Consider the following 15,000-nt stretch of genomic DNA (forward strand, 5'->3'; position numbering starts at 1 on the left):
AGGTTCCATCCGAACCCGGAGACTCCCTCGTCTCCATATGCACACCCAGTCGTGTTTGAAAGGTCGTATAATGCGTGGGGAACCTATCGTTCCATGCACTTCTCCCCCAGCTACACCGCCGTAAATGCTCAAAAGCAAGTACATGCTAACTAATCGCCGAAGAAATACGGTCGCTGGTTTCTACGCAGTGCTTACTCATGCGCAGAGTGATCTGGCAATCACTAAGAGTTCGCTGTTTTGCTGCGCAGCATCGTTGGGATACATCCTCCGCATGGGCGGGGTAGAAGGCACCAGCAATCGCACAGAAGATACGACTAAGAGGGTGTAGAGGGCAATCTTAAGAACCCTATACACACCACTCCACCCACTTATTCGAGTGCGAAGTGCGTTCTATCGTTTCTCATGCGCTGAAAGAAGATATTCAGGTAGGTAAAATAATGCCCAATTGGGCCAATCCCTTTAACCGTCACCAAAGTGCTGACCCACCAAAAAAAAAAGCAAATTTGGTGTGGCTCTACTAACAGATCTTCTTATCTTTCTTATCAAATAATAGATCTTCTATACAAATTCAACCCATAATCTCACCGGGGTCAGAAAGACTTCATACCCCCAAGCGTACCGAGCCTATCACTCAGTTCATTTGACTGCAGACTTGATGGCTAGTCTCTGTTTGGTGGAGGCGGAGTACATCAAAATTACTTGACAGGTCATTAATGAACGGTGGCCGGTTACACAAGAGAGGTGAAAAGACGAGGCCGAGATCGCCTCGTATCTCATGGAATTTCAAAGCCCAGTCGATTTTTCATGCAGCCAATTGTCTTACCTCTGAGTTAAAGCCTTCTAAGTGCGGAGTACATATATATACCAATCCGCTCCTTGAGCTTTGGTCGGAATTCAGTCTCACTCGTTCTTCTAGGGAATATTAGACTGGCGTGCAAGCCCCAGCTCCCTGGTTGACCTCGGCTTGGCCTACTTCACAAAGAAACAGCCGCTCCCTCAAAAGCCTGTTGATAATACGGTGTTACTCGTGAAACACGGTCACGATGTCAAGCCAAGTATTTCGCGTGAGAAGTATTCCCCCGGATGCCGATATAAGCGAAGTTTTATCCATACTCCGGGAAAAGTTTCTAAACAACCATATCGACCCCGACGAGTCCAGCATTGCCCCATCGCCTTACGACAATACTCAGACGGCCTTTATCCAGTTCTTTAACTTTCCTCCGGAAACCCTGGCAAATCTAGGCCATAACGGCTCCATCGTCCTCACATACAGATTTAGACCGAAAAAGGTTAACATAATCATTGATAAAGACTTCTATGAGTTGACCCAGCTCTACAAGCCTGAAGAATTGCCTATTACTGCAGAGTACCTCCTCCCTTCCCCCGTTTCGCCCAATGGTCTGTCGGAATGCTGAAACTGTTCTGTTATCTAGCATTGTGGCGGTTTCTGGGTTGAATGGCCACGCATATGGTTCGTGGCGAAGGAAACGGGGCTCCGGAAGTGTTCAGAGCATGTGGCTTCGGGACTTTCTATGCGATGACCTCCCATCCTGCAGGACGATGATCTTTGGATGCAATACGAACTTGACCGACAGTGGTACGCATACAATATCGGACTATGCTCTGACGTTGTTAGATGAGTTAAGAAAAGCTAGAAGGACACAGGAAGTGAGCAGGCCGTAGTGTGGTCCGTTGACCCTATCCAGACACTTGCAGCTAACACCTAAATTCGTTGGAACGCTTCAGGAGAAAGCAAGACCCATCGTGTTTATCGGACATAGTTTCGGAGGAGTCATTATTGCTCAGGTAGTTATGGCTTCGCTCTTTCTCATCATCAAGCAAAACTAAGACTTGCTAGGCCATTGTCAAAGCCAAAGAGAACGATAGAATACATGGCACCATTTTCAAGAACACTCATGCTATTGCATTTTTCGGAACGCCACACCAAGGCCTTTCAGTAGATGATCTACTTGGCATGCTCAAAGAGGGATCCCCGAGAACACAACTCGTTCAATCTCTGCGGTCGGGAAACTCACAGCTCGAGGCGGAGCTGGATAGATTCGTCAACTGCTGCGATGATATCAAAATTATTACATTCTACGAGGCCATACAAACTAGGAGAGTAGTAACGGTATGTGGGATTATACATTCCAACTCGTATCCCGTCCATAGTTATGTAGTAGCTTCTGCTGACCTTTAGTTAGACTCCAAAGGGCGTTTCTACAGCTACTGGCGATCGCTTCCTAAGAGTCGACCGACGATCCGCCATTCTACGCCTCCCGAGCAGGACTGAGCAGGTTCATGTAGCCGATGGGGACCACTCTGATATGGTCAAGTTCAAGCATAACAAAGAGCGATCATATCAGAGTTTCCTTGACCATTTCAGGAACTTCAGCTTTAGCCAGAATGTGGAGAGCCAGGCGCCTACTCCGCTAGCTTCAACACCACTTTTAACGCCACGTTTAACGCCACATTTAACGCCACTGCCTACACGAGATCTCCGGCAGGGGAGGGGTATCCCAGGTTTGTCAACACTGATCTGATTCATAAATGTGCTCTCGGGCTCTTGTGGTTAACCATGGAAGTAGTACCAGAATCAAGCCAGGTGACGGCACTCGGCGCACTACTCTCTAAAGATGTACCCGCCTTAAGGCGTATCCTAAAGAAGACTCCGGGGGCTGTAAATGAACGGCAGTGGGACAACGAAACCACACTCCTTCACATTGCCATCGGTCAAAGGGATGAATCCATGGTACTCGTTCTGTTGGATTATCCCGTCAACTTGGCCGTAGAAGATAAGGATAATCTCACCGCGCTAAATGTGGCAGCCATCGAAGGTCTTTCAGGGATAGTAAAGATACTTTTGGCGCGCCTGGGGACAGCGAACACCCAGGAAAAGGCGTCCTCATTGATAGGGGCATCATCCGCTGGGCATTTGGGAACGGTTGAGGTTCTCCTAGGATCGGGAATCGGTCTTGAAGGAACGTCACGTATTGGAAAGGGGTCACGGCATTACTTGTTGCAGCCAGAATGGGACATGTCGCGGTAGTGAAGTTACTCCTCCAGTATGGAGCAAACCTCCAGGCCAGAGCACACAATGGCATGAGTGCACTGCACCGCGCTGTGATTGGGGGCAAGCAGGATGTTGTTGCGGTCCTTGTCCAGGAGCACACGAGAATGCGCATACCCGTAGATATCAAAGAGAACGCTGGACAGTCACCACTCCACGTCGCTGCCCGGAAAGGGTATAAAGCCATCGCTGAAACCCTTATTCAGAATGGCGCGGGTATTGAAGAAAGGTGCCAAGGCGGAAATACTCCACTGATTACTGCATCCGGTCATGGTCAGAAGGGGGTGGTTTTGGTCCTTTTAGCACGAGGTGCGGATGTAGCTGCGGTGGATAGGCAGGGAATGGCACCATTAGCCTGGGCTGCTAAAGGTGGATTTTTTGAGGTGGTGGAGGCCCTATTAGCCAAAGGAGCATATATCGACCGCGTTGATATCTATAACCAATCGGCATTGTTTTATGCAACAACAGGGGGGCATGGCAGAGTAGTGGAGTTACTCCTAAGGGTCAGGGCCCAGCGAGTCCAAGCATCAATTCAGCAAGCACAGATGATGCGAGCACAAGCTGTGAGTATGGCTCAAGCCCAACGCTATGGATACGGTCATCCATATGGCCCCCAACCTTCACCGCATTGGCCCTACCGTTGATGATACCAACTTCGAGATGATGGGAGGTCTTGTGTTTGGTCCGGGGTTGGGCGAGAATGTAGATACGTAGAGATTTTCCGCTTTAGAGTGATCCAGGATCTTCCAGGTACGATTGCTAAAGTATTAAGACGAGCATGTCTGCGATTGTCGTCCTTATTTCTTGTTTTTTTCTTACGAACGATGATTAATTGTATATGTACTTGTATGTTACAAGCTCAGTCTCATCGCTTTGATCGAGTGCCACGTTATTTAGCGATACCATTTCGTATGATGCGGTGTTCCCAGCCGGTGTAACCGGTGCGGGTACGGGTGTGGGTGCGGAGATATATCGTCGATGCCGATATGGCACGACTGAGGTTACCTGGTTACGCAATTTCGTGCCGCCGTAGTACAGTATGTACGGTGCGGAGCGTGTTTTAGGTGGATATGTGAGTACATATAGCTTCTCGGAGGTGGTTTGAGCGATGGGGAAACATCTGAGTTATACTCTTCGAGTATAATAGACTGGCACTGTTTGATTGTGAAGAGCCGGGTCGGACATCTCATTCTATGGACTGAAAGAGGAGCCGGCGGGCGGTGGGAATGTGAAGCTGACATACGCATGCGGGATCCTGGGCCGGATTATATATTACAAGCGGAGTGCGGCCTCCGGTCGCCCAAATGTGGTGAGGAAATGAAGGTGTGGGCAGTACTGCGATAGCAATTTCTTAGATTATTGCTGTCATTCTGGATTATTGGGTCATCCAAACGTACAGGCACGCACTAAATTATAAACCTCACCTCCATCTCTCCTTATAGGTAATTTGTGATATATTAGCTCCAGTATGCACTCTAAGTCATTCAATGAGTAGCTTTAGTATGTACATGTAGTTCATGATAAAATGGTATCCGGGAAATTCGACGTTGGTATTATAAAATATAGCTATAGTTCTGTCAGTGTTTGTTCTTTTATATCCATCAATTGCAATAGCTACACGCCTTTTAAAATAATGCCAGTTCCCTTGCATCTCGGGAGTAGTTCTTTGTCTAATGATATGCAACCAATATTAGAAATAGTACGCAACCAATAGAAAACATTCCTGGTGACGATGAGGAAGACTATAAGGAAGACTATATAGTTTAGATGATAAAAGTGAATTTATTCGGGATTCTACTGTGTTGATAGCCCAGGGTTAGGGTTTTCGGTACCGGTACCGAGTGCGACTTCGTGCAGAGAACTTTTTTTTTTTTTTTTTAATTTACAGTCAACTGCAAAGGTTTTGATTTTTTTTATGGCTTACCCAGCCGAATTTTAGCCATTTTCGCCCATGAAATGCCAAGACTGTGAGAAATATTTCAAATTACTTTTTTGACAACGTGCCAAATGGGAGCTATTGTGTTTTGAAATGATCTAATCTTTTCATGGACTGTTCTTGTTTCAATTACCTTTTAAATATGAAAGATTTGGCTTGAACTAACCTTCAGGGGCATGATTTGGTTTTTTTAAGTTTTTGATTTTTCTGAAAAAAGGTTGACGCAAGTCGAAAAAGGAAAATCAAGACTTTTGCAGTTGACTGTAACTCAATAATTGTATGCAGACCGTAGTCTACGACAATATCGCACTACCCCAGAACTTCCCAATCACTTCCTCCGCCTCGCACATGGTAGCAACAGAGAAAATAACGAAATAGTAACTTAAGAAAATATGAAAGTGGTAACTTGTGAAAAACGCGGAGTGTTTCCTTCAAACACCTTCCTTCTGCTCGTCTGATCCTATGGGCTATCTCTCAGCTCGTCCTATCCAATTTCCATTTCTCTGCAAATGGTTTCTCCCTCCTTGTGTTCGTCCCTTTCCCCTCTCTGGGGTGTGTTGAGAACGTTTCTGCATGGGGCGGCTCTAGAGTACAGTACGTACCGCCGAGACATGCACGTGTCTCGTGCAGGGTCTGGCCTGGGCTTCTTTGGCGGCATCGGGGGGAGTGTTACGAGTTCAATTATGTATCTAGCTAAGCGTATATTGATATATGGTAGAGTAGTGAGAAAGAAACGGTTGGGGGAGTGATCGAGAGGGAGCAGCAGATTCTATTACCGACTCCATCATAGGGCTCACATGCCGCATTCTTGGACTAGTAGCATGTCCTAATACACATACATGTACGTGGTTGACCCTTGACTTCTGCGGGGGCAACTCGGCATCTGTGTATGAGTACGTAGCTACTCTATGTCGAAGACCGCATAGAGTGATAATGATACGAAATAGGCGATGAGCATAGTTAGGCTGAGATTGAAAAGCTTAACGACACGACCAGCTTATGGTTGCTGCATAGAGGTGGGAGCAAAAGTGGGGGGTGGCAGTAACTCAGCTGTGATTGGAATCGTCAATTTCAAGATACAATAGCTAGTATTTCAGTTAAGGTTAACGCACTGAGCTATATAAACCACAGGCGATTCGTACCCATGTATCCCCTGGATGTATGAGACATTTGCGAAATCTCTCTCGCTCATAAAAATGGATGTGATATCGAAATTGAGGTGTGAAAACATTAGGGTAAGCTCTCTGCTGCGTTTTTCAGTACTTGAAGTTCCAAAACTTCGCAGGTCGCTGCCTTGTATGCTCCAGTCATTCACTTCCTGGATTGATCACGCTAATGCATGAGAGAGATTTTGCGAATGTTTCATATATACATCCAGAAGATAATACCGCAAAGCCGCGACAGGAATAATAAACATTGGAACTGGACTGGGAAGACTCGCCTTAATTCGGACGTGCTACAGATCGATCTGGCAGACCGCGAATCTAGAACATCTGTCCTTCCGAAGCTGGGATGGATGCCCACATTTGCATATGCAGATCCGGTCGTGTTCTGAATCGCATGGACTCAGCCGCAGCATGCATATCGCCTAATGCACATTACCCCGCAATACACGAGTCTAGGGCACCCCATAATCGCAGTGCAGCAATGATTATCGGCTGGCCTCCTGCATCTCGATGAATGCTGAACGATGGGACTTCAAGAGCTGAAGAGCTGAAGTATGATTCAAGAGCTGAAATCAATCAGATGGACGACGAGGTGGGTTCCCCGCAGCCATTCTTCGGCGAGAAGCAGCGAGAGTGTAGCTGTGTGCTAATATTTAGTTAAAACGAATCGATAGCCCGCAGGAAACCTTACGAGTCAAAGGTACTCCCACTAACATATTCGCTTCAATCCAAATTACCCTCAATATCAATAACAATAGTAGACTAAGCATATCATATCATGTCTTCTTCCAATATCACTGGTGGACATGACCAGGATACAGAGTTTCCTACTACAGGAGAGCTTCTCCGGGACGGGAACAATGTTGTCGGAGAGGATCCCTGGGATCGTCACCTCCCTGGTCTTCTCGACTCGCTAGAGCGTCTCGAGCGGTCGAAGATCGAGGGTGAAGAATATGTCCGCAACATGCTGCTCTCGATCAAGGATACTCCGGAGTTTCTTGACTTCCTTGAACGTCTGAACCCAACACTGCGCAATAAGGTGAAGGACTTCATGGCCGGGAAGTCGGCCGAGGAGGTAGCGGGGGATGACTTTATCCCGCCTTTGGGAGCTACGCGTCCTTTGTTCTCTGCGGAGGTGCTGAGGGAAGCCCAGGTTAGTACTCTTCTATGATTTGTGAGCTTTGCTGATATGGAAGCACGTACCCAGAAATCGGGATCCATGACGGTGATAGGAGTCGAGGATGGAGGGGAGAAGATGACAGTATGCTTGACTTCTAGTGGACCCACATCGTATGCAGACAATTACTAACTCAACACTTAGATTCTTACCGATGTGGATTTCGACAACTGGGGCAGCACCGTCAGCAACATTCCGAGCATCACCTGCATCCCCACCAAAGTCACCGAGGTGCAGCAAATCGTCAAGATGGCCAAACAGCAGTGCAAGCGTGTCCGAGCTGCCGGGTTCCGACACACATGGTCGAATATGTACTCTGATAATGGCGACATACTCGTTTCCTTGCTTAGCCTCGAAATTGCGACGGGTTCATCTGCGGAGATCACTGCGGACGCGATCGATGGAAAGCCGACCGACTTCAACCAGATTGAGATACCTCAGACATATACAGCAGCATCAGATGGCGATAAGATGCTGGTGCGAGTTGGCGCCGCTGTCAGTAATGAAGCGTTCCGGAGGTGGTCATTGAAGAGTGGATGGTCATTGCCCATTAATGTCATCATGGTAGAGTACGTATATAATAACTATACCAAGCATCATCGCACCAGTCGAAAGGGTATAGTTGGCTAATCCTGGATTGAACAGAATTACGGCCGGTGGCGCCAATGCCCCCATCTGCCACGGTGCCGGAATTACACACGATACACTCAGCGACCTTGTTCGGCAGATTGAATACGTGGACGCCAATGGGGACGTTCAAGCTATTTCTGATCCACAGCAGCTTAAGGCTGCAGCTGGCGCGTTTGGTCTTCTAGGTATGCACCACTTCCTTTTGAAACAACCACCCCGAATTCTTTCCTGTCCTTCACACTTGAGTTGACATTAAGAGCAAGGAATTGTTACTCACATCACCCTCGAGCTTGACAAAATGACCTACGCAAATCTTGCGCCCGAGAAGGTGGCGGTTCAATCTGCCATCCCTCCTCCGCTGGGTTACAAGATCCCCGAGGGCATCAGCTACAATCTCTCAGAAGACCAAAGAGAGACCGCTGAGTCTGCTTTTATCGAGAAGGCTAAGTCTTTCTATTCTGAGTGGTTCTGGTATCCGTACAATCCCCGTGTATGGGTTAATTGCTGGTATGTCATCGCTCCTTGGATCCGCCTTGTGATTGAATCTTGCTTTGAGCTGAAATAACTTGCTTGGAAGGAACAATACTACGGAGACGAAGGGTTCGGTGGAATACCCGAGTCCGGCTGGTACCATTCTGCAGTGGTTGGAGAGCTCGGCTGCAGATGTTCTTAACTCGATGCCGTGGTTCACGAGCCAGCCCGGATGGCAGCAAGGAGTACTCAATGGTAAGCTGTGTCATTGCTCACAGATTCATACGAGCGATTACCCTGGGGCTCAATTACAGAAGTATGTACTGACTGTCCTTGAATAGGTGGAAGCGCCATGGCCCTCATGCCACCACCCTTCGGTCTCTTCAAGAAGACGCTTAAAACAGCTCTCATTAACGGTCTCCACTTCAGACGCGGGGTACGGTACCTTATCAATGGATATTCTCAGACATTACGCATACTAAAATTTCCTTCTTAGATCCAAAACTTCCACGTCCGATGTTTCGAACTGAGCATCCCGATCCCCGCTTCCTCGACCGATCCCGAGGAGCCTGACTGGAGCATTGTCCAGCGCGCCTGGTGGGATGCGTTGACCGTTACACAGGAGGACAAGTTGCAAACCGGCGCGCTACGTATCGTCCTCGAGCTACGTATTATGCGCTCCAGCGAGATTATCATGGCCCCGCAGGGCGGGAATAGGTGGACGGCATGCATCGAGGTCATTAGCAATCTTGCAGCCGGGAACGACGGCAGTTGGGAGCCGTTTATCCAAAAGCTCGCTGATGCTTGGAGCGCGTACAAAACACCTGATGGTAAACCGCTTAACGTTAGACCACATTGGGCCAAAGAATGGTAAGTAGCTTCACTTCCTTCCTTCCTCCGTCATGTATATGTGGCCGGAGGGGTATAGACACAGTTACTTATACGCAATCTCATCTCAGGGAGGACACTACCATCGGTGGTATGGAAATGAAGCAGCACCTAAAGGAGGTGGCTTATGACACTCAAATCCCGCAATTCAAGGAGGTCCTTACGACAATTGGAACTGCGCAAGGATGGGGACTTGATGATCTCCGCAAGACATTCTCAAACCCCCTCTTGGACTACCTGTACTTCGAATAGCCTGGTCTTGTTTTGTATAGTGACACATAGCTAGTTTGTGCATGTTACTCACACGCGCAATTGAATCTGGAGAGATCTATGATATCCGTATTTTCCGGGGGACCCCGCAATTAGTAAACCTGTCTTCCATGTTTCAAACCTGCCATACCCGGGTGTACAACCTCCGGAAAATAAGGTTTTGATGAAGTGCATGCATGTTGCAAGGAGTACTTCTGGAATTCCGAGGGCATTACCCAGCATTGCGAGCTGTGGCCAAGCAGTTGTATGAGTGGCGTATTAGCTTGTAAGATAATTACCTAGGCCTATGTTATCGGGGGAGCTACGGAACGTCTGTGGAACCTGTCAATAGACAGAGTAGGTATGGTACTTGTTATGGGCTTGGCTGTTCTGAGCTGGTGACATGTTCCCGGTGTGGTTATCACACGGTATATACGGTTCGCATATATAAATACGGTAAAAGTGCGTGACGAAGACCTTTCTCGCAGCTTAGATGGGGCGGGGTGTAGGACAATATACACCGTACAGTGTTCACTGCCATAACCTTTTTATTTTTGTGACCGGATATCTTTCAATTCCCATGGCTGAATCTTGAGTTTCTTTCTGGTGGTAATGTGAGTGATAGCTGATGACCGAAAGGCATGGCGTAGCTGCCGCTGCGGAGCGTTGAGGTAAGGAGAAAGCGCAGTGACACACTTGTGAAATTACTGTACACCCACAACGAAACGTCGTATGTCGGGGTGAAGAGAGTGATATGTGTTTTTGGGCTGGATATTAGCGGAAGCCGGAGGAGGAAAATAAAAAAAAAAAAGAGGGGGGGGGGGGGGGGGTTGCAGGAGGGGAATAGAGAAAAATAGGACGAGCGACCAGAGTGGAGTTGGAAAGGAAAGTTGTAATGCCGGCGCCGGCCTTTTCCCTTGCTTTTTTTTTTCTTTTGTATTTGCGTTAATGGATAGTTGGTTTTGTGTTTGTGGGGGGTTTTAGTGTGTCCAGTATCTGATTTGATTTTGCTTTATCACTTTCGTGGGATACACTATTAGATCTTGCACTGTGGCAATCGGGTGTGGCCAAAACAATCTAGTACAGCGACTGGTAGAATTAATGCGGAGACAGGGGGGAGCGAGCAGGGGTGTGACATAGGGTGGCGAATATCAAAAAAAATTGACGGTGGAGGTCGAATACCAATTCTACCAACGAGTATGACCCCCAGCCGCATTTATTACATCTTGTATCCTCTGTGGCATACTATCTACATATCTTAAGATTTCTTCCTCAGTAATTTTCTCCCATTCTTCTAGAACAGCCGCCTTCATCTCTGTTTTACCTGCATGCAATTAATGAGTTGAACGAGAAAAAAGGAAAAAAAAAACCCAGTTTTACCTTTGGGCCTTGGATTCCGGTGATGAATCCTGTTTTTGAGAACATTGCATATATTTTCAATAGGATTTAAATATGGAGACGATGGTGGCCATAACAATGATGGTATTCTGTAATATTTCCGGTGTTCCTATCTAGTTTTAGTATATATTTCTGTAAAATGAGTATGGGATACTTACTTTTGTTATGGTAGCTGTATGAGCTGTTGCGCCATCCTCCATAAGCCAAAGTGAATGGCCATTATTTTGCCATTGACATTGCCAATACCACATGGGCCAAATGACTGGACGCAAAATGTAATTGATATATGTCTCTGCGGTAATAGTACCCCAATTTTCCCGTTTCCAAACCACAATTGATTTTTTAACTCCTCAACCCAGAACACCCCCCCAAATCATGATTGAGTTCTCTTTTTTAAATTTTGGTATAAGACAGTCGTCCAACTACTCCTCCCCTTCTGCACGTGTAACATATACCCTTCCACTATTATGGATACCTCCGAGCCAAATGTAGCACTCATCAGTACAAATTACACGTCTCCAGTCATGCTTAGTCGAATGTTGATGTGCAAGTACGAACCGCAGTCTCTTTTCTTTTTGCTCTGCTTTCAAAAATGGCTTTTTGCGAGCAGACCGACGGTGGTAACCCTCTTTTGCAAAGGCTTACCTCACGGTCTTTTCCGATACATTTAGACCATTTAATTGTGCTATTTCTGATAGGGATTTCCAGCGGTTCTCGGCGTTTAAGGTTGCTGTAAATACTAGGCGACGACGGGTAGGAGTATCAAGTTTGACTTTGCGACCGCATCTGTTCTTTCTTTGAGGAGCAGAAGGAGTGGTACATATTTGGGCCACAGTCCCATAAGGTATTGATTGATCTCTTGCGATTTTCTCATACGTCCATCCAGCCCTTCGAAGGCCTTGGATGTAGCAGCGTTTCCCATAGCTAATGTCAGCTGTTCTGACGGTCACCATCTTGTTGCTTAACCTTTACGTCTACGGCCTCGCCAGAACTTACTACGTTGTCAGAACCAACCAATCGGATCGTTCACTCCACTGTTGCCACCAGGGCCCACCACGGCGCTCGCTTCCCCCTGTCTCCGCATTAATTCTACCAGTCGCTGTACCGCCAAAACTCGAAAAATTGGCTATCTCCGTCCAGGGATTGCCACTTGAGTGATTGGTTGAATGGCATCGATCTGCACCAGAAGTTTCCCGTACAAGTAATTTTGATCTAGCCAATTTTTCGAGTTATGGCGGTACCTATCGCGATCGTGCATAAGCGATAAGGGAGAAGCGATAAGCGATAAGCGAGATCGCGATGACGTATCGACGCAGGTACAATTATGTAAATGCATCTCTTAATACATCATTTTTTTATATGGGTAAATTCGTACGGAATTGGTATCCTCATTACTTGACATCTCGGAATTGGACAAAACCATCATTATCTTTATACAGGATGCCGAGTACACCCTCTAGGGCGTTCGGGGCTCATATCTGTTTTAGATCTTTCGTGGATTCAAAGTGAATGTAGCTGAATACAAGCCCGATTGCCGGGATTCACCCTTATCCCTTGGGCCGGTGAGACACACAGATTCCAGGACTTTCTGTCTCAGTATTGATTTTCAGTGGCAAAGTCACTGAGCCCGATGCTTAATCACTAAACCACGCATAAGTAGGAAGTCCTGGAATCTGCGTGTCTCACAGGCCCAAGGGATACTCACATGAATTGCGATCACTTTATTGTTGGACTATGGGAAAGCGATTAGTTATCTGCTAAGCGAGGCACACATATATCATTAGGGGTTTTGGATTCACCCATGCACTCGGAGCTGCCTCAGGCCTGAAGCTTCTGGTTTGATAATCATCGGCTGATCCTCTCTTCAATCCCGATTCTTAACGCTAACATTGTTTAGGTTTGATAGCTCGTCGGTGCGCTTAACCATATGTATAACCGGCTTTAATAGCGCATTACCCTTATCTACATGTAGTTCTTCTTTTAACCATAGCTAAAACAAAATCATTCATCTTTTTTTCCTTCCGGCATTGACAGTGATATGTCTTGTCTCGAACTGTGGTAGGGCCTAGGGTTCGTACTCCTGATAAATTAGCCGGTGCGGTCACAAACCGTCACCCGCACGCACAAACAGTCCCTACCCTATTTTCCTGCCCGCCCTACTGCCTGTACTGCCCGCCTATATAAAGGGTCTATTTTTGTATTTAGATTAAATCAAGCAAGTTTATTGATGCACACCACAGAACCAGACGTTGTCTGTCACGTGAAAGATTAATTAATAAAGTGTGGTGAGCGTCAATAAACTTGCTTGCCTGTATTACAACATACAAAAATCGGACCTTTTTATAGGCGGGCAGTACAGGTAATAGGCGGGCGGGAAAATAGGATAGGGACTGTGGGTGCGTGCGGGTGACGGTTTGTGACCGCACCCGCTGGTAGTTCTGGAGGTGAACCCTAGGCCCTAACACAAAAGCTGGTATCACGAAGTGCCCAACAAAGGCCTTGTTGTTTCCGATTTAATAAAACCCCACCAAGCCGGTTTGGGTTTGGTTTGAGAGAAGTCGTACTTGTCAGTTAAGTAGGTATAAAGTATAGATCGACGATCACCGATAGCGCGAAATTCTTCTTTTGTCTTCTCCATCACCCTCTCCCTTTCCTTTTTCGTTTACTGCCCTGTCGCTCCAGTGCCGTCATTAGAATTCCGCTTTTGTTGATAATCAATCATTTCCTGTTGCCCTGGGAACACCTTAATCACGGTAGCGATAGTGCACTCAGATCCTTATGAGTTCCAGAACCCCATTCCTGTCAAGGAATATTATAACGGTAAAGATGTCTCTTTGTCGCGTGCCTATTCATCTAACGGGGGGGTTAGTGTGGCTCGTCGGTTACCGGTGGTCGTCAACTGCCTCCAAAATGGGAATACATGTACGATGCGGTCGTTCATGAACTATCACTCGATACTATCGCCTCACTGACTTTTTCTTTTTTGTTTGTTTAAGAGGTTAAGGGAATGTGGTCGTTATGAAGCCTCTCTTTTAACAATAGTCTAGTAACTAGATTTATTCCTGCACTGGCATCCGCAACCATACTCCCAAGGCTTACCATAGTCTAGTTGCAGGCCTCTATAATTTATGCCAAGCTTATAATGTCACTCGTACATTATAAGTCGGAGTACCGGCGGCTGAACACTTTCCGAAAGGATAGTTCGCGGATCAATAACTATCGCTCCCCTAACCAACATCGTTGATCTGATGCTCCTTGAAACTCTTCGTTATTTGGCGAACCCTTGAGTCTTAAGTTGTACTATCGCAAAAGGTCTCAACATATGAACCTCTCAATTATTGAAGGGTTGAGGGATCCATTGATGTGGGAACGGTCATACCACTTAACCTAACGCAGGAATCCTCCCAGCGCAACCCCGGAGATATCCGAGCTGGTCGGGGGTGCATCGTGGAATATCACTCGACTATCTGAAAGCAATCAACCGAAGCCTGTCATCGTTTTCAACAGAAATGAACTAAAAATATTTACTTTCGACAACATCCTCTAGAAATCAATCAGTTATTTCGTTTCCCAGAGCCTGATTGGCGGGAGATGGGATGATTCGTTTCTAGAGGCGGTCCCGGAGCTCCTGGAGGTGTGGTAGAGCGCCTGGTGTCATGGTACAGCATCAAGGGCGAGCATAGGCTCTGGTACAGCTAGCTATTGGGGACGTGGCAGAGCTGTTATAGCTTTTTGAGAGAACTACAGTCGATTCCAAATACAGAAATGGCACTAAGTGCTATAACAGCTCGTGTCACAGCACCTGTAGGTGTGCCAGAGTACTGCAAACTTGGGGGGTTTGGTTTTTGGGTTTTTGCGAGAGGAGGCGGAGGCATATGGGAAGTTCAGGGGCTTAGTGCGATATTGCCATAATTGTAAGGTTGCATGCAATTAATGAATTAAACCAAAAAAAAAAAAAAAAAGACTGCAAACTTGGTCCGAGTGCATCATAATATATATCACTCGGTTCATTTAA

The 15,000-nt window shown here is 46.8% G+C and overlaps 2 protein-coding genes across 2 annotated transcripts; both read left to right on the forward strand.

The window, feature by feature from the left end:
* Nucleotides 1-1,043: 1,043 nt before the first annotated feature.
* H6S33_008223 (uncharacterized protein) lies at nucleotides 1,044-3,714 on the forward strand (the record flags this gene model as incomplete). The annotated part of the gene is made up of 7 exons (XM_044839586.1): nucleotides 1,044-1,366; nucleotides 1,434-1,668; nucleotides 1,747-1,806; nucleotides 1,859-2,131; nucleotides 2,205-2,523; nucleotides 2,589-2,990; nucleotides 3,050-3,714. The coding sequence occupies 7 exons, from the start codon at nucleotides 1,044-1,046 to the stop codon at nucleotides 3,712-3,714; spliced, it is 2,277 nt and encodes a 758-aa protein (XP_044688414.1).
* A 3,236-nt stretch (nucleotides 3,715-6,950) lies between these two features.
* H6S33_008224 (uncharacterized protein) lies at nucleotides 6,951-9,590 on the forward strand (the record flags this gene model as incomplete). Its single annotated transcript, XM_044839587.1, has 9 exons — nucleotides 6,951-7,325; nucleotides 7,380-7,433; nucleotides 7,494-7,918; nucleotides 7,995-8,164; nucleotides 8,243-8,486; nucleotides 8,557-8,705; nucleotides 8,792-8,886; nucleotides 8,947-9,320; nucleotides 9,410-9,590. The coding sequence occupies 9 exons, from the start codon at nucleotides 6,951-6,953 to the stop codon at nucleotides 9,588-9,590; spliced, it is 2,067 nt and encodes a 688-aa protein (XP_044688415.1).
* Between the last annotated feature and the right edge of the window lie 5,410 nt (nucleotides 9,591-15,000).

Source organism: Morchella sextelata (assembly GCF_020137385.1).
Source record: "Morchella sextelata strain SCLS chromosome Unknown scls_25, whole genome shotgun sequence".
Lineage (NCBI taxonomy): Eukaryota > Fungi > Ascomycota > Pezizomycetes > Pezizales > Morchellaceae > Morchella > Morchella sextelata.